Source organism: Pholcus phalangioides, unplaced genomic scaffold, assembly GCF_987345545.1.
Source record: "Pholcus phalangioides strain wild (caught in Gottingen) unplaced genomic scaffold, Ppha-v1.0 ptg000019l_1, whole genome shotgun sequence".
NCBI classification, from domain to species: Eukaryota; Metazoa; Arthropoda; class Arachnida; order Araneae; family Pholcidae; genus Pholcus; species Pholcus phalangioides.
This window is the reverse complement of record NW_028301612.1, coordinates 1,344,168-1,363,280: the sequence shown is the minus strand read 5'-3', so window position 1 is coordinate 1,363,280 and position 19,113 is coordinate 1,344,168. Positions and strand designations below refer to the sequence as shown.

At 40.1% G+C, this 19,113-nt stretch overlaps 1 protein-coding gene across 1 annotated transcript in view; it reads left to right on the top strand.

The window, feature by feature from the left end:
- The window catches only part of LOC149071089 (uncharacterized), a 28,411-nt gene extending 15,147 nt beyond the window's left edge, over nt 1-13,264 (top strand). Inside the window, exon 4 of the mRNA XM_089248194.1 lies at nt 12,902-13,264. Within this exon, the coding sequence (XP_089104320.1) occupies nt 12,902-13,043 (142 nt within the window). The 3' untranslated portion in view covers nt 13,044-13,264. The remainder of the gene's footprint in view (nt 1-12,901) is intronic.
- The last annotated feature ends 5,849 nt before the right edge of the window (nt 13,265-19,113 follow it).

Sequence of the window (19,113 nt, the reverse complement as noted above, 5' to 3'; positions counted from 1 at the left end):
TAAAGCAGTCGGTGGAAGCAGAGATAGGATTTATCTTACGTTCATGGTCAAGTCTGCTAGAGATATATGTTAGCGGGGAGGTAATACCAGAAGTATCGAAATTTAAATGACCATGGGGAATTTTAAATAACATGGTGTAACAGGCAAGCTGTTAACAAGGATGCACAGCAATACTTTTATTCACGAGACACGTGAGATTTAAGTTGTATCGAGAGACGAAGACATTCTCGAGAGTTCGATTTTAACCTTCATGGCGAAGGGTTGTATGTTTCGCAGGTTAATGCAAAATAAAGGAATGCTTCATGTTCGTCGCTTCGTATACACCTCACCAATCGTCACATTGGCACCCAACGTTTTTAAAATAGACGCGTGAGTGTTTTTAGCTAAGCGGATATCCTAATTAGGTACCAAGTGAGTGAAAATGGCATATTTAGCCAAATATCGAAAAGACGAACTCCGTCGCCTTGCCGAAGAGATGGGCGAATCTACCGAACCCGAGATGAAAGTGATAGAGCTGAAGAAGCTGATTACGTCCAGTAAAGAATACGATGAGGTCTTCGCAAAAGGAGTGCTACAGACCCTCGTAGAAGAGAGAATTCGACGAGAAGAAGCAGAAGAGAGGAACCGACGAGCAGAAATGCAGTTCGAACTCGATAGACTGAGGATAGAAGCGGAGAAGTGCCAAGCTTCCGTTCGACCGGCTGTGACAAATCGGGACTTTCAAGTGTCGGTTCCGCGTTTTGAATCATCAGATGACATTTCATTGTTCCTGGTCCTGTTCGAACGACACATGGGATTACACAAGATTCCGGAAGAATTGTGGATTACGTATCTCATCAATAGCTTACCGAAGGAGGTGGCTAGGATCTGTGCCAGGGAGCCTGACGAGAAGTTCAAGGACTATCGGTATCTCAAGGAACTGCTGTTAAAGCGATTTAAGCTACATGCGGACAGATTTCGACAACTTTTTGTAGAGCATCGGAAGAACTCGGAGAGTTCATGGCGTGACTTTTATTTTGAGTTGAAAACGTATCTTGAAGGGTGGTTAACAGAAGTTAAGGTTACGACATTCGAGGACTTGATTAATCTAGTCATAGCTGATCAGATGAAGAAGAAGTGCCCTCCACAAGTGAAAGAACATTTCATCGATGTATGGGCCATGTTGATCTCCCCATCGGAACTAGCTGAAAAACTCGACGCGTATGAAGATGCTAGGAGTACTTTCACAAAGAAATTCAACAAGCAATACGATGCCGAGGGTCGTCGAAAGCAAACACCGAGGAAATATCCATGGACGTCATCAAAACCAGTGATTCCTGCAGATGAACAGACACTTCCCATGATCAGTCTGGATGAACAGCGACCTGTAAGCTGCTATGGATGTGGATATCCGGGGGTAATTAGAGCGCAGTGTCCGACTGTAATCCTGAAACGACAGCGACAACCGCTCAGTTTGGTCAGTTGGAACTGAATCTATGCTCTTCTGTAACAAAACCCGTAGCATTGTTAAAAATTCATGTAAATGGCAAAGTGGGAACTGCCTGTGCCGACAGCGGTACTACGCACTGTATCGCAAGTGATACTCTGCATCGTATTTTGAAAGAGCAAAACGCCAAATTCCATCGGGAAACCATCGAGATGCGTCTTGCAAACGGACAGCAATCAACGGTGAATGTGTTGACCACAACGATATTGGTCAACATCCAATGGAAGCGACTAAGGACGAAATTTATAGTTCTTCCTGGAATCGTCAGTAACAGAACTCTTTTGGGAATCGAATTTCTAGAGAAAGCTGGTATCGTGTTGGATCTCAAGCGAAGGCAATGGTTCTTCGGGGAAAATACTCGGAAGCGATTCCACTTTGTGAACGAGTCTACGATTAAAACTGTTCAACATATATTAGAGGAGCATGTCAACTTGAATTCTTGCCAACTACGACAAGTTGAAGGAGAGCAACGGAAACAGGTGCTGAACAGTTCGTGGAAAAAGAATGAAAATTTTTTCAGTCCAGGGGGAGGAGACACTCCAGAAGGCGAAGTTCACCATGGTCATATGGCATCGGAACCTCAGCGGTGAGATCAGTCTAGACGTCTCAGGTACCAAACAGGTCGCGTCCGTGACTATCCACGTCATGTTTCTGGCTATCCACGTCCTGATGTCCGTAGCGAAATCCACCGATCCGCAAGAAGCTTTCATCAACAACCAGTGCAAGGGCAACCACGAGTTACTCTGACAGGCAGGCAAGTACTAGACTTACGTTTCCGCAAAAACGAACGAGTCGAACTTTCCGGTGCCAGGCGATGCAGTCCAGGATCACCAGGATATTATCACATGCGGCATCGTTGTAAAATGCCAAGCCAAACAATAACGTCTAGTAATAGCTTCCATGAGTCAAAGACCCAAACAAGTATAAGCAGTGCTAGAGAGGGGAACGATAAATGCAGGGGGAGCGGCTTTCAATATTCTGATCAAAACCCTAACGCGCGTCGATCAGAAGGTCGCAGCCATCCCCAAAGAAGTCGTGAAAACAGGTTGACTCTCATGCGAAGCCTCACAAGAGGTTTTGTGAAGCAGAAGGTGGAACAAAAACGGAATGAACGCAAAGGTTATGTTGACAACGGTCCCAGGCAGAGTTTTCGAAGGAAGAACTGGTCGACAAAGTTCACGCCACAACGAGATGGACCGTACCCTGTGCTAGCCCAGAGATCGCCTACGAGGTACATAGTCGCTGATCCGGCCAAATCGGGTGACTCTGTCAGCGTATATCGTACTTCTGCTCTCACACCATGTGCGAAACCGGATACTGTATCCGTAGTGCCATCACGAAAGAAGGGACGACCACTCAAAGTTGGAACTAACAAGAACACTGAACAACCTCCCACAACGTCTATTGCTAATTCCTTGCCGGGACGTCCGCGAAACCAGAGGGAGAGTATGTAACAGGCAAGCTGTTAACAAGGATGTACAGCAATACTTTTATTCACGAGACACGTGAGATTTAAGTTGTATCGAGAGACGAAGACATTCTCGAGAGTTCGATTTTAACCTTCATGGCGAAGGGTTGTATGTTTCGCAGGTTAATGCAAAATAAAGGAATGCTTCATGTTCGTCGCTTCGTATACACCTCACCAATCGTCACAATGGTTAATAAGGAATAAGACGGTGAGTGCTTAGGTGGAGAAGATTAAGTTCGCTTTCTCTGGTTTGAAAACAAACGCAAAGGGGGACCAACTGTCGTGGATAAGCGGGCGGATTTATTTTGTATTCATCTCAGCTTCTCGATATTGCTAGCAGTGTAGGGGTCCCAAATTTCGGAGATATAAGAAATAACAGGAAAATTTTTGGTTTTGTAACAGAGAAGTCTAACATCGCGAATAGAATGCTTAAGGTTGCGGCGAAAAAAGAAGAGTTTATTGAGACATTTCTGGTAGATATAATCGATATGTTTATTGCAGCGCAGGTCTGCTGAAATGATGGCACCGAGGTAATTATATTGAGAAACCTGAAATATAGAGGATTTATTGATAGAGAGAGAGAAAGAAAATTCGATAGGTGATAATTTACGTGAAACTTTCATGAGTAATGTTGAGCAGCATTTGCCATGTGGAGCAGCACCATTGGGAGATGAAATGGATATTACGTTGTAGAACTTGATCTGACTCGGTATTTATGGTACGGTAGACTACACAATTATGTGCGGAAAGTCTAGTGGAACAGTAAAGGGTATCCAGGAGATTGTTAGTATACATTAAAAACAAAAGTGGGAAAATATATACGATCCCTGCAGGGTCGCAGAATTTACGGTAGCCGATGGAGAATTGTAGCCTTTGAAATGAACATATTTTTTGCGGTATTTTGGGAAGGCTTTTACCCAATTGAGCAATTGAACTTTCAAACCGAATATAAAGAGTTTGTGAAGTAATTTTTGGTGGGGGACTTCATCATATGCTTTTGAGAAATCTAAGAAAATAGCATTAGTTTGTAAGCTTTTATCGACGGCTCCTGAGAGGTCAGGAATGAAAAGGGCCAGTTGAGAGGAAGTGGGGAGTGAACGTCTAAAGCCATCTTGATTAGGGAAGAAAATTTTTAAGGATTCAAGGTGGGTGTGGATATCTTTTGCTACAACATGCTCAAGCATCTTACAGCAGGATGAGGTGATTGCAACAGGTCTAAAATTGAGAGGATCGGCTAGAGAGCCAGATTTGTGAATTGGAATTATTTTGTTTGTTTTCCAATCGGATGGTAGAATGGAGAAATTTAGGGAAACATTGAATAGAATGAAATGGTAGTCAGTGATTTCTTCGGCACAGAATTTAAGAATGCGGTCAGAGATGCCATCGAGGCCTATAAAGCGAGTTTTAATTTTTTAAATAATTTTACTTCTTCTTTAGAGACAAATATTGGGTTGGGGTTACGAATGGAGTCAGTAAATTGGGGGGGGGGGATCCAATGATAAAACTGAGCAAATTGCTAAATTGAATTCGATGGCGATATCTGAAGGAGAAGAGACGTCTTTGGTTTAAATTTTGAGAGATGTGGGGCCAGCGGATTTGGGACGGAGGAAGTTCCAAAACTTTGAGGGGATTTGATTTGAGATAGTTAGGTAAAGAGTGAGAAAGAAAAAAAACTAGTTTTTTGGAGAAAAATGAGGTCTTTACGGTTTCGGGTGTAGGCAGAAATTGCAGATTTAAGTGTGTAGGATTTGTTTACTTTTTATTTGAAAGCGGTACGGCGAGTTTTTATTTTTAAATGGGTGATATATATGATTATTGATCCATGAGTTGTAAATACACTTGGACGAGATGTTTCCACTGGGAACTGTGGCTAAGCATTTGAAGATTGTCAACTCGAAAGTGGCCCACAAGTTATGAATATGAGGACAGTGATAAGAAAACAGAGAAGTGATAACGAAGAATACTTTGCATAAGAAGGTAGTTGGCCTTGTTAAAAGTTGGTTTGGTAGCAAGTTAGGGGAATAGATTGCTGGAGGGAAAATTCAATGAAGAGGATTTCGTGGTCCGAGCAACTCTCGAAGATGAAGGTGTCAATGACTAGTATCCGATTGGAAGTGGCAATGACATCTAGGATTGCACTAGAGTGAAAGGTAATTTGAGTTGGTTCTATGACAGATGGAACAAGGTTGAATTTGAGGAAAATATTTAGGACTTTAATTTGGTGATTGTCAGAGACAGAGTGCATATTTTTCCAGTCAGTACCTGGGAACCGGGCCGTCATTTCAACTTTTTCCGGGGGGGGGGGGCAAACAACGTGTACTCAATGTACGTATATATGTATTTGCATGTATATATATATACCAATTTTAGGTATACCAAAAGCCAGGGGGCAACGTCCCCCCGACCCCTCCTGCGGGAATGACGAGCCTCCTGCCTGGGAGATTCTAATCTCCAATGAGAATTTTTCAAGAGTAAGTTCAAGTTGGTCGAGGAATCTGGAGAGGGAAAAATGGCTGGGGGAAAAACAGTTAGGGTGACGTCCCTCAGCTGCAACGATTTCGAGATCAGAGTGCAAAGGAGATTGAGATTTTGGTGAAAGGCATGGAATTATTGAAAACCAGTGCAACATCTCCCTCTTGAGAGTTTCTATCTTTACGGAAGACACTGTAATTGGGGGAGGGGGAGAGAAATTTGGAATTAGACACAGAATTATTTAACCAGGATTCGGTGACTCCAAGAAATGGGGGAGGGGGTGTTATGAGCAAGCAAAATGGATACAACTTCCAGTCTAGAGGCCCTCCTCAAAGATCAAGGATGTGGGGGGCCATGAATGTACCCTTATTTTTCTTCTCTACCCCTGTTTTTAGCGGAAATAATAGCATAGGATAATTATTTACAACTATAATAAAATGTCAACTTCATCGCTGCTGGAATCGCTAATTTTCCCCCACCCTGATGCATAACGTATAGGGGGAGGTGAACTAAACACTGCGTCGTTTTTACTCATTTTCCCGGGCTTCGAGTTTTTTTTTTAGTAGCACCGTGTAAGGGAGAACGAGCAACTTGGCCCGTTCAAGTCAACCCAACTCAAAAGTAGTTGAGACTACTTGAGTTTAATTTTAGTTTTCCCGTGTGAGGAAGCCCTAAGTGATCAGAGCAACATTTTACGATTTTATGTTCGAGTTCTGCGGAAGTTTCGGTATTAGATGATTCCTCAGCGATGCCGCCAAAGATAAGATTAGAGAGACGAGAACGGGATCTGCAAGGTCAATTATTTTGGAAACAAAGGAGTATCGGATATCTAATAAATCGGAGGAAAGATCTTGGACTTTGTTTTGTAGATTGTCGTCTGTAAGAAATAACATTGGGAAATATATATGTGTATATATATACACTGAAGAGCGAAAAAAACTGGTAAACCTGCCTAATATCGTGTAGGGCCCCCGCCAGCCCGCAGAAGTGCCGCAACACGACGTGGCATGGACTCGACTAATGTCTGAAGTAGTGCTGGAGGTAATTGACACCATGAATCCTGCAGGGCTGTCCATAAATCCGTAGGAGTAAGAGGGGGTGAAGATCTCTTCTGAACAGAACGTTGCAAGGCATCCCAGATATGTTCCATAATGCTCATGTCTGGGGATTTAGGTGGTATATTAGAAGTGTCTAAAGTCAGAAGAGTGTTCCTGGAGCCACTTTGTAGAAATTCTGGACGTGTGGGGTGTCGCATTGTCCTGCTGAAATTGTCCAAGTCCGTCGGAATGCACAATGGACATGGATGGGTGCAGGTGATCAGACATGATGCTTACGTACCTGTCACCTGTCAGAGTCGTATCTAAAGTATCTAGTAGCCACTGGAGTAAATTTACGAAGCTGATGCTACAGACTGATAAACTGACACACTACTGAATTTATATAGTAGTACAACTAAGCTAGTGTTATCGTTGAAAGCCCGAAACCTTTGGCCAAGTATCAGTATATAATATCAAACTGTATAAAAACTAGAGCTTGAAGAGAGAAATAAATTTCAGATTTGAAATCAGCGATAAGAAAATTTGAGATACATGATACATGAGACCATTGTATCTATGTATCAGGGGTCCCATATCACGCCAACTGCACACGCCCCATACCATCACAGAGCCTCCACCAGCTTGAACAGTCCCCTGTTGACATGTAGGGTCCATGGACTCATGAGGTTGTCTCCATACCCATACACGTCCATCAGCTCGAAGCAATTTGAACCGAGACTCGTCAGACCAGGCAACGTATTTCCAGTCCTCAACAGACCAGGCAACGTATTTCCAGTCCTCAACAGTCCAATGTCGGTGTTGTCGGGCCCAGGTGAGGCGTAAAGCTTTGTGTCGTGCAGTCATCAAGGGTACACGAGTGGGCCTTCGGCTCCGAAAGCCCATATCGATGATGTTTCGTTGAGTGGTTCGCACGCTGACACTTGTTGATGTCCCAGCATTGAAATCTGCAGCAATTTGCGGAAGGGTTGCACGTCTGTTCCGTTTAATGATTCTCGTCAGTCATCGTTGGTCCCGTCCTTGCATGATCTTTTTCCGGCCGCAGCGATGTCGTAGATTTAATTTTTTACCGGATTCCCGATATTCACGGTACACTCGTGAAATGGTCGTACGTGAAAATCCAAATTTCATCGCTACCTCGGAGATGCTATGTCCCATCTCCCGTGCGCCGACTATAACACCACGTTCAAACTCACTTAAATCTCAATAACCTGCCATTGTAGCAGCAGTAACCGATCTAACAACTATGCCAGACACTTGTTGTGTTATATAGGCGTTGCCGACCGCAGCGCCGTACTCTGATTGGTTCCATATCTCTTTATTTGCAAACGCATGCCTTTACCAGTTTTTGGGCTCTTCAGTTTATATATATATATATATATATTTATTTATTTTTTTTTTCCTGTTGCATAAGACTTTTCAACTGATCCAAGTAATTTTCTTATCGCTGATTTCAAATCTGAAATTTATTTCTCTCTTCAAGCTCTAGTTTTTATACAGTTTGATATTATATACTGATACTTGGCCAAAGGTTTCGGTCTTTCAACAATAACACTAGCTTAGTTGTACTACTATATAAATTCAGTAGTGTGTCAGTTTATCAGTCTGTAGCATCAGTTTCGTAAATTTACTCCAGTGGCTACTAGAGGGCAGCACTTTTCTAGCATGTAGGGCGTGGCGTCAAGAAAAACGGCCGCAGTACATTTCCAGTTACAGATGCGATGAGAAAAAGTCATATTCTTCTTTCTCTTCAGTGTTATTTTTGATGTCATTTAAAACTGAGTAGACAAGTGCATTTTGTGGAGTTCGTTTCAGATCTGATTCATGGAGTCTTCAAGTAGATGTTCAAATAGTCCTAATGCATTATGTTATGTATCTGGTTGCTATACACTTGTTCTCAAAGGGGTAATATTTCATTGTTTGTGAAATGCGCTTATAAGGCCTATTTTGAAATCCAACTTGGGGACCAAGACAAGAAATGGGCCCCTCATATTGCGTTTTATGATAGCGAGGAAATGCTTCGCGACAGGGCAAAAAGGAAAACGAAAGGGTTTGTCTTTTGGAATTCTCTTGGTTTTGCGAAATCCCGCAGATCACATACCAAACTGCTATTTTTTCCTGATCAACATAAAGAGTGTCAGCGAAAAAAATATCGGCATAGGATATTCCATTCACTATTCGACCGATTCCACATTCTGAGCAACTCTCAATTCCTGTGTTTAATGGTTTTGTTCTTGTTAACTGGCTCGGAAAATCCGAGACGAATTTCGTTTCTGTTCATGGGCTCGAAAAGCCACGACAACTTTCTTTCTGGATTGTAGACTCGGACAGCCCCAGAAACCTTCGTTCTCATTAGAGGCCTTTCAAGCGGAGCGGATGCGGACGCAGGTCCGGAAGAAGTTTTAACAATTGGAATATACTGAGCCTTTCAGACGAGCCGAAATATCTCCGCACCTAGGAAATGTTCATGCGGGTCCGGACGTTGTCCGCATGTATCAAAACCTAAGTGTGGGCTCCGCATCCGCACATAGAAGTTTTGACAATAGGTTTATTCGGTGCTATTAACACGATGCGATTCGTCCGCATGTTTGGCTACTTTTTAAAGCTTATTTTGCACTGAATTTTTTAATTATTTGTCATAAATACCCTTAAAAACACCATATGAAGGTCCTTGTTCATCAAATATGATGTACCCACATACGCCTATCCCTTTGTTTCCTTCTGAGATGAAGATATAGCAACTTTAACTGCCTTTTGTCCATACTTAACAATTTTATACAATAAAACCTGGCAACAACGGCCACTGACGGGACCAAAATTATAAGCCGTTCTGTTCATTACGAATATTTAATTGACTACATACTTTAATAAGTTTTAAATTTAATTTAAAAATTTTAATTTTTGTCTTTTTAAATTTTTAATCTTTTAATTTTTTTAAACTTGAAAAAAAATACTTTTATTAAACAATGTTATCACTCAGTTATTGTTCACTTAGGGCCGGATTAAGACGTTTGAAGGCCCAAAGCGATTGGATATTTTTGGTAGTTCCCCGATACCCCTACAAGTATATTTTACACGTTGTTCAATCTATAAACTGAAAAAAATGAAATTTTATATTTCAGAAGTGACTAATCTAAGGATGGGATTTCACTCTAAAAGGTTGATGAACCTTTGTGAATTCATTTTTTTCTTACTCCTTCGCTAATACTCTGCTCCCTATAACCAGTCTCGAAGTTCGTATCATCATCATCCATTCTATATCACTTTCTCTCCTTCACCATTCCCTCTATAGTTGCCGAGAAACCAACTTCGCCCAACAACACAGTGTCTCCCCCCCCCCCGTTTATTTCTATTCATATGGGGCTTCTCGAAACAATACATGGACCTCGAAGAAAACTCGTTTACATTTGTGAAGAACGAATTCCCACGGGAATCAATAAATAATTTCTAGCTAAAATGGAAATCCTGTTAAACTGGAATCATCTTCGGTTTGCACGACACTTTTTGTTCTGGTTTGCGACTTCGAAAGTCAACGCCAACTTTCATTCTGGTTTGCGAACAAAGAAATCCGCACGATCCTTCATTCTGGTATGCGGGCTTGGACAGCCACATCAACATTCGCTCTTTTTAGCGGGAAAGCCGTGGAAATTATAGCGTTAGTTTGCAGGCTTGAACAACCCCACCACGTTTTACGTTTGAGTGCTCAAAACGGCCTCAGAAACATGTTCTGGGTTGCGAGCTCAAAGCAGCGGCAACTTTCTAGTTTTGGGTCTCCCCCCCCCCCCAAACTTTCTATTTTGCAGGCTCGGATAACAGTTGTTCTGGTTTGTTGACTCAAATTCCCGCAGCAACTTCCGCTCGATTTGTACCATTCATTTGTTTCTTAGGAGTGGCTTGCACTCCAAGTTCAGTGCATAATTTGGTTAGCGCAAAACTTAGGAGACACTGGTTTACTGTCGTAACGTCGACAGCATGAAAAATATTTTAGCACAATTTCATTCTATTTTCCACTTTCCAGCTGACACTCTGCGCCCCTTAACTAGTCTCGAAGTTCGTATCGTCATCCATTCTAATTCTCTGCCTCTCCTCGAATATTCTCCTCATTATTTGCCCAGAGGCCAACTTTGAAGACGAAATGCTCGCCCATACGAGACATCTTCTCGGCACCCATTTGGCGTATAAGCTGCCCCAGTGACCCAAAAAACTTGCAGAATTCTACTGCATATGCCATGTGTATGCATCAAACATTACTGTTTTCTCCGCAAATTATTCCGTTCAATATACTCATAGTTTAAATCTTACGGACAAAAAAAATGTCTTCAATTATTTTTCTGTCTTAACCCTGGTTTGGCACATCATATGGCTGGCTGCTCAGGTCGCACAGTCCTAAAGCCGCCCCTGGTCCTAGCAAATGTCACCGTGAAGATATAACAATACCGTATGAGTAGCGCAATCTTGTCCGTAACATTATATTCCGACACTGCTGCCTGTAAAAATGGCTTTTAAACATGCTATCCATAGCAATAACTTTCGAATCCGAACAACTGTTTTAAACTCCTCTATTTCCCATCAATAGCTTTCGAACCTGAAATTAGTTTTGAACACTGCTATCCATCAATGGGTTTTTGAAACATAACGGTTACTAATATCCATAGCAATAGATTTCCGATCATAACGTTAATTTTTAACACTGCTGCCTATCAATAGTTTTTGAATTACAACAATATTGGTGAACGCTGTTATTCAAAAAGGAATATTTTTGAATGTAGCTGCCATGTACCCTGGCATTTGAACCATGCAATTTACGATTATATCTTTTGAGCAAAGTTGTCCTCAACAACAGCTTTGAAAAAAGTATAATAAATAACGTAACAAATGATTTTGATCAATGATTTTCACAGCAAATTGTTTTTCGACACCTGTTCTCCATAACAGAGCTTTTGCAAAATGTCTCTACAACAACACTGCTCTCTATAACAGCAGCTTTTGAACAATGCTCTTCATAACAGCACTGCTTCCTGTAACAACAGCTTTTTAATACCGCTCTCCATAGCAACAGCTTTTTGAACAATATTCTCCGTAACAATAGCTTTTGAATAATGTTCTCCATAACTACAGCTTTTTGATACCACTCCCCCATAGCAACAGATTTTTGAACAATGTTCTCCATAACAAAAGCATTTTAACAATAGCCTCCATAACAAAAGCATTTTAACAATAGCCTCCATAACAAAAGCATTTTAACAATAGCCTCCATAACAAAAGCATTTTAACAATAGCCTCCATAACAAAAGCATTTTAACAATAGCCTCCATAACAAAAGCATTTTAACAATAGCCTCCATAACAAAAGCATTTTAACAATAGCCTCCATAACAAAAGCATTTTAACAATAGCCTCCATAACAAAAGCATTTTAACAATAGCCTCCATAACAAAAGCATTTTAACAATAGCCTTTGAACAATGCTCTCCACAGAAAAAGCTTCTTAACAATAGTTTCCATAACAATAGCTTTTTAACAATGCTCTTCATTTCAGCATTACTCCCCAAAACAACAGCTTTTCAATAATGTTCTTTACTGCTACACCGCCCCCCCCCACAACTAACAAGCTTTTGAACAATGCTCTCTGTAATACATAATAGCTTTTCTTAACAATGCTCTCTGTAATACCTAATAGCTTTTCTTAACAATGCTCTCTGTAATACATTATAGCTTTTCTTAACAATGCTCTCTGTAATACATAATAGCTTTTCTTAACAATGCTCTCTGTAATACATAATAGCTTTTCAGTAATGCTCTCCATAAAAATAGCTTTTCAATAATGCTCACAATAACAATAGCTTTTTTTACAATGCTCACAATAACAATAGCTTTTTTTACAATGCTCACAATAACAATAGCTTTTTTTACAATGCTCACAATAACAATAGCTTTTTTTACAATGCTCACAATAACAATAGCTTTTTTTACAATGCTCACAATAACAATAGCTTTTTTTACAATGCTCACAATAACAATAGCTTTTTTTACAATGCTCACAATAACAATAGCTTTTTTTACAATGCTCACAATAACAATAGCTTTTTTTACAATGCTCTCTATATTAACACTGCTCCCCGTAACTACAGCTTTTTAGCAAAGTTTTTCACAACAATGGGTTTTTAATCGTTAAAATGCTCACAACATTGAAAAACTAGGTTACAATACGCCACGCTCTTTATTAAGTGTTATTTTATTATACTTTACTTTACTTTAATTTGATTATATCGGTTTTTTAGTGTGAGAAAGTTAGAACACAAACACGTGTTTCCAAAATTCTAAAAATTAAAGAAGATATTTTTGAATTACATTTGCAAAACATATCGTTTTTTTTTTGTTTTTTTTTTGCTTTATTTAACAATTTTCTACTTTCTTTCCAGCATAATTTATACGATTTTGAACAACAAGCACATCAAAGACGAATTCAAGCACAGGCTGAGACAAGCCGCTTTTTTCGGACGCGACACTAGTGGGCGCTGCAGTATGTTCTCCTGTTCTAGAAACGATTTCGGAACCCACTAATTCCATCTCAACCAAATAAACATCCAAAATCAGAGCAAAACATGTTTTGATTCGGTGCATCCTTACATTGTGACATTTGTATTTGTATTGTCGAAGCAAGAACAGCGGGAAAAGAAGTGTTAATTTAATGACAATTCACGCACTTCAAGAGTGTTTGTTCCCACAAGTTTGACATGAAATGATGTAAAAATTCAAAATGAAATAAAATATATTTGTACTTTTACGACAGTAAACTCTTATTGATCTGATTCAAGTTTCCATTCTTTAATGGTTCAAATACTCACGTGGAAATAGCATTTTTTAAGACGTTTGTGAGCATGGGTTAAGTCCTTATGATGGGGGTAACCCAATGGTAATGTGAGACCGGTTTCGTGAAAATGTACGGTTAATAAAGGTTATATGTACTCATCGGAAATATGTTTGCCAGTTGAATAGCCAAGAAATACGTGGGTAACTTACTTACCCTTCTGGAAATACGTAGGTTGGGGGATAATGCTTGGATACCTCTGGAAATGCGGATGTGGTGACGGGGGCAATGTTTGGATACATCTGAAAAAATTGAATGGGGAAAGGATACTTGGATACCTCTGAAAAAGTGCATGCGAGAATAATGCTTGAATACTTCGGGAAATGCGTATGCGGTGACGTTTGGATACATCTGAAAAAAGCGAATGTGAAAATGAAATCATGCCTTTTATACAGATAGCAGGCTGACGCATGCACCATCTTCATCCTTTTTTGTAGTATATCCAATGGCTATAGATGAGATGCCTTCTCCAGTGACGTCACAACCTTCGTGCGAAGGCCTTCTCCTATAAGTGGTGTTCCTCTTCTAATAATCATGATCAAGTTTCTTTCTCTTATCGTTAGCATTGGAGTATGTGAATTTCCCGCTCACCTCCATGCATCTGACTTTATTGTCTTTGCCTAATTAATTAATGATTTTGTCAATATTGTACGTATAAAATGAATGCTGGGTATTAATCCCAGCATTCGCAGTATTAATTATTTTTTTTGTATTTATCTGTGTTTGTTGTTAGTGCAAATAAATAAATAAATATATATATATATATATACACACATTTATATCTAAACCCCACACATGTACATCGTCCATATTCCTCTGCGGAACTTTTAATGAATTCGTGTGGATTGGGATATGCGTGTCCGTGTTGTGAACCTAATGTGAAGCTTGTTTCTGTGTAATGCTTGTTATAATGCCGCCATCTGCCCCGTATATTTTGAACTATGAGTGAAGTACTGGTATTGCTCTGTCTAACCTGCCACCCCCCTAAAGACATACCTGTTGGGGGGGGGGGGTGATTCTGGGGGAAAAAAGAACCGGATTTTTTTACCCATTCGATGCACACACCATTGTCTAGCCTGCAAATTGTCCTAGACCATACATCCATTTTTTTTTTGTTCCAGAATTGCCATTCTTAATTATAACAGATAACTTTTTCTACGTTGTAGCTCTTACGGATGAGCCAACATATATATACTGTATTTGCTCCTTAGGACTGGATGTTTTTTAACTAATGTAATTTTTTTAATAGAGTTGAACCTAGTTAACGCCAAAATACCAAGGTTCGTGGGGAAACAGGGGAAGTTTGAGGGGGTTTTTGGTACCCTGAACACGTGCGAACACAAATTCTTTATTTGACCGCTCCCTAAAAATTAACTGGTATTTACTGGGAGTGGTGTCTTAGCGGGCCTATAGGTAAGGGCGGCATGTTAAGTGCGCGGCAGCAAATTTTAGGAATGAGTGGATCAAGAAAATTAGTAGAACGGGAGAAGAGCTGCAAAATTTGTACAGTCTACAGGTTGTAAAAATACAAAACCGCCTCTGCCTAGAGAGTGAATGGACTGTGTCAGAAAGCGACCGAAAGAGTGACCTAGAGTCGGTGTATTATAAGAATGACCAACAGCAAGGCCTCAAGCAAGGTATGTTGAAGGAGAGGTCAGAGGGTTAAATTTGTGCCCACTCTGATCCGGCGCCCAGGCCAACTGACCCACCTGCTCTCCCCTAGTTGCGGCCTGAGTATGTATGAGATTGTCAAGATATGGCTCGAAAAAGAGTGACAGAGCGTGACTTTATTATTCCAAAATTTCAAAAATTTATGCTTCTAAACAAAAGTTTATGCAACCGTCCGGATGCATCGCATCCTTTGAACCCTCGCTTAAGCCACCCCCGCTGTCGGCAAGCATAGCATTTCTAGTTCGTAAAATTGTGCGTAGTAAAAATTCGCAGGTTCAAGACCAAAAAAAAAAAACGGGACGTAATGTATAGTAACCTGAAACTAAAACAAACGTGATTGCAAAATATCGAAATATCAAGCGGATAATTTATGAGCCACACCAATTATCTTTGACTTAACCACCAGCTTTGATCACGAGTTCATGATACTCAATAAAATTATCACTCCGTCAACGTTCAATTTCATCTTGAGCTACACAGAGGGCAGCACTATAGAATAGGACTATTTTTCTTATATAACAGTGTTTGCCAACAATCTCTCTGAACCTAACAAATACAATAGAACTATTTGTTAGGTTCAGAAAGGTTGGCAAACACTGTTATATAAAAAAAATAGTCATAGTTTCATCTTTCAGTTGTTTTTCTAATCTTTTTCGAAAAATTTTCCTGTGTACGCAATAGTAGTCTACCATTAAATTACGTAAAAATACGAGGATGTACCTGGAGATAGGGGACGTATGATTATCTAAATAATGTTACCAGAACGTCCTTTTTTTACAGTGCCGTCTTAACGCATGGGGCCCACCTGGGCACGGCCCGGGGGCCTCACAACTAGAGGGGCCTCAGAAAAATGAGAAGTTGTTGAATTCTTCTATAATTTTCCAGATCGGGCCTCAGAAAAATCACTTGGTCCGGGGGTCCACGATGCTCTTAAGATGGGGCCCTACTCTTTTATGAGGACATGTCCTTCTTTTTTATGTCATTTTAAGCGTCCGCCTCCGTTTTAGAAAATTCCATCTTTTGTCCTCTTTTTCTGGATACTCTGCAATCTCTATTTATTTATTTATTCATTTGTATAGTCCACGTGGAAGTTCCAACGAAGGTCGGCAGAAATTATCCGCCCAGCAGGTATTTGTAATGGGAAACCTCTGCGTTTAAAGAATTATTAATTGAGTAAGAGAATTCGAGGGGGGATCTTTTTATGGCTAAGTTTCATGAAGACTGTTTTGGAGATGTTTAGGGGTAGTTGCCAAGATGAACACCGTTTGGATGTTCTTGGATACATAATTAAATCATCGGCGAAAAGTCTGTTGGAGCAATTCATTTATAATGGTAGGTCATTAATATAAATTAGAAATAATATAAAGGGGGACCGATCCCTGAGGCGTGCCAGACTTGGCCCGGAGGCATGAGTTTTAGCCCTTGAAACAGACAAACTGACTGCGATCAACAATGAAGGCCTCCACCCATTTCAGTAATTGAACACATAAGCTAAGGTTTTGGACTTTGACAAAAAGTTTAATATGGGACACCCGACCCGGTCAAATGCTTTGGAAAAATCCAAGTACACGATATCAGTTTGTAGGTTGTTCGTAAGTTCGAAGGTAATTTAAAGATAGTTGGAAATTTCATAATCACAGAATTTGAGAATATGGTTTTGGATCCCATCTGGGCCAGTGGAGTGTGGTTTTAATTTTTCCAGTAGATTCGAAAGGCCTTCTTTGGAGAAAAAGACCAGACTGTAGGTATGAAGGGAGTCGGAAAAGGAGTATTGAGGGGAGTTGGGATCCGAAGAGAAAACGGAAGTTAAAGCCCGATTGAATTCGGAGGCAACATCAAGGGGAGAAATAATAAGTTCGACGTTGGAGATGTTGAGGAAAGAAGAACCGACAGATTTGAGGCGGAGATAATTCCAAAATTTGGCGGGATTTGTAGAAAGATAGTTAGGTAAGGTTACTTTTCTTATTCATATTTTTTTTGGTTGAATTTTTTTTTTTCGCCCTGTAACATAATCTTCATTAACATGAGTGTTTGTGCATTCTTTTTCCGCACATGTTCACGCGCGTTCGCCATTCGTCGTCGGAATTCCCAGAATACAAGAACGCATATTGCCTCCAAGCAAGGCAGATGCTATTCTCCCATGGCCCAGCTGGCTCCAACTCTGAAAGAAGAAAACCACCGCAATATTTATTTTGAGAACACCATTGTTTGCTCACCAACGCCGATGATGTATACTGAAGTGGGGGGGGGGGAGAGGGGGGGCAGGGCCATATATTAATATATGGGCCCGCCAAGGTACAGCCCGGAGGTCTCAAGTGCTGAAAGGACCTTATGAGAATAATGAGATCTAGTCAAATTTTTCACAGGGAGTATGTAAATTAGGTAGCAGATAGTTTTGGTCAGATTAAGTACCCTAGACAAATGACTTTACCAATGTCTCTGCAATGGCGTATCAGAGGGGGGGGGGACCGAAAAATTCGGAAAGGCGCCTTTTTTTGTTCCTGCTTTACGCACAAACTTAAAATTACGCATTACTAGAAAGAACTTGAAACACTTTTCAATTTGAAAAATCATTTATTCATTTTATTTTCATTCGGTGTTATTTTTCAAATTAAATTAATTGTTTTTCAATTGATTTATTTATTTTAGTTTTTTAATTTATTAAATTTATGTAAATTTCCTTTTTATGTTTCGTGCACTTATACAAACGCAAGTACCAAAAACAACTGGGAAATCGTCCTGAAAAGGTGGTTGGAAAAAAATTTAGTGTGTGTGTGTGTGTGAGAATAAAACAAAAAGATAAGTATATTCTCTCTCCCTCTCAAAAATTATTCCAAGATATGAAAGCACAGAAAAATTTTTCATGCTTCCATTTAATCGCTTTCATCATGTTACATTCTTATCGTAAGAACAAATAGCGCACATCACATGTGCTTAAGATAAAAGTACTACTGCCACTCAATCTTACATTTACAGTCAAACCTCGATAACGTGTCACTCGGGTGATGCGTCACTCCGCTTACCGGGTCACTTTTTGGAAATCCCAATTGGGGATCTAATGTTACTAAACTCCTGATAATGCGACACTTTTTGTTACTTTTTGGAAAATTACCATTCAAATACAAATAAATACAAATACACCGCCGCAACAGGCAAAATGCCCAACGAGGTGCCTGAGAAAAAGATACCCATAATAAATATGGATGTCATATATTTCAAAAATACAGCAACCCAATTAAAAATGAAATTCAAATTCAAATCGGAAAGTATTCGTACAGATATGCAAGATGACTTCAACGTTCACTCTTATCATGTCAGAGATCTGCCCAGCATTCCAAGCAGGAGCCACTGAAACCTCCATCTCCCCCCTCCCCCTTTGTTCACAGATTCGTTCTGTCTAATTGGGCTATTTATTATTTAGGAATGGTTCAGCTGGAATTTTTTTTTTCTCATCGAGTTATAGTTCTCAAGTCAGTTTATCTGAAAAGGTGTCCATAATGTTCTCCAAATTTAAAAAAAGTTCGTTCACCTTTAAAGACAAAGCAGCGTTATAGAGGAGGAATATGAACGTCTTATTAAAGAATTTTGTATCGGGACTGGAAAGCACAACTGACGATGACTTGCAATTTCCATCTACTTTGGGGAAAAGGATCGCTTCTTCAACTATGGAAAAAAAACTTTTTTTTGAACACAAAGAATACACAAAGAAACACAACTGTAACAAGCTACTCGCTAACTTGTTACATTAATTTGTAGTTAAATTTTAATGAAGCCTTTTAGAATATAATTTTATTTACGACGCCAGACAGTCTGGGAACTGGGTTGGACTTTTATTCAGATATCGTGTATAGAAATAGGTGAGGCACCAATATGCACAGGTGTGCAGAATTGACCCTGCCCTTTGGGCAGTGGTACCTTGAGAAGGAGTGGCAGAGGGATTTATCATTGGTATGTAGATATCGGGGCAGCAGCGAGATTCCAGTAAGAGATTCTAGTCTGGGACCCAAAGGGGAGGGGGTGTGACGTTTAGGAGACGGAACCAATGAGAGGGAAACAGGAGGAAGTTGGACGATAGAAGGTGGTTGAAAGAGA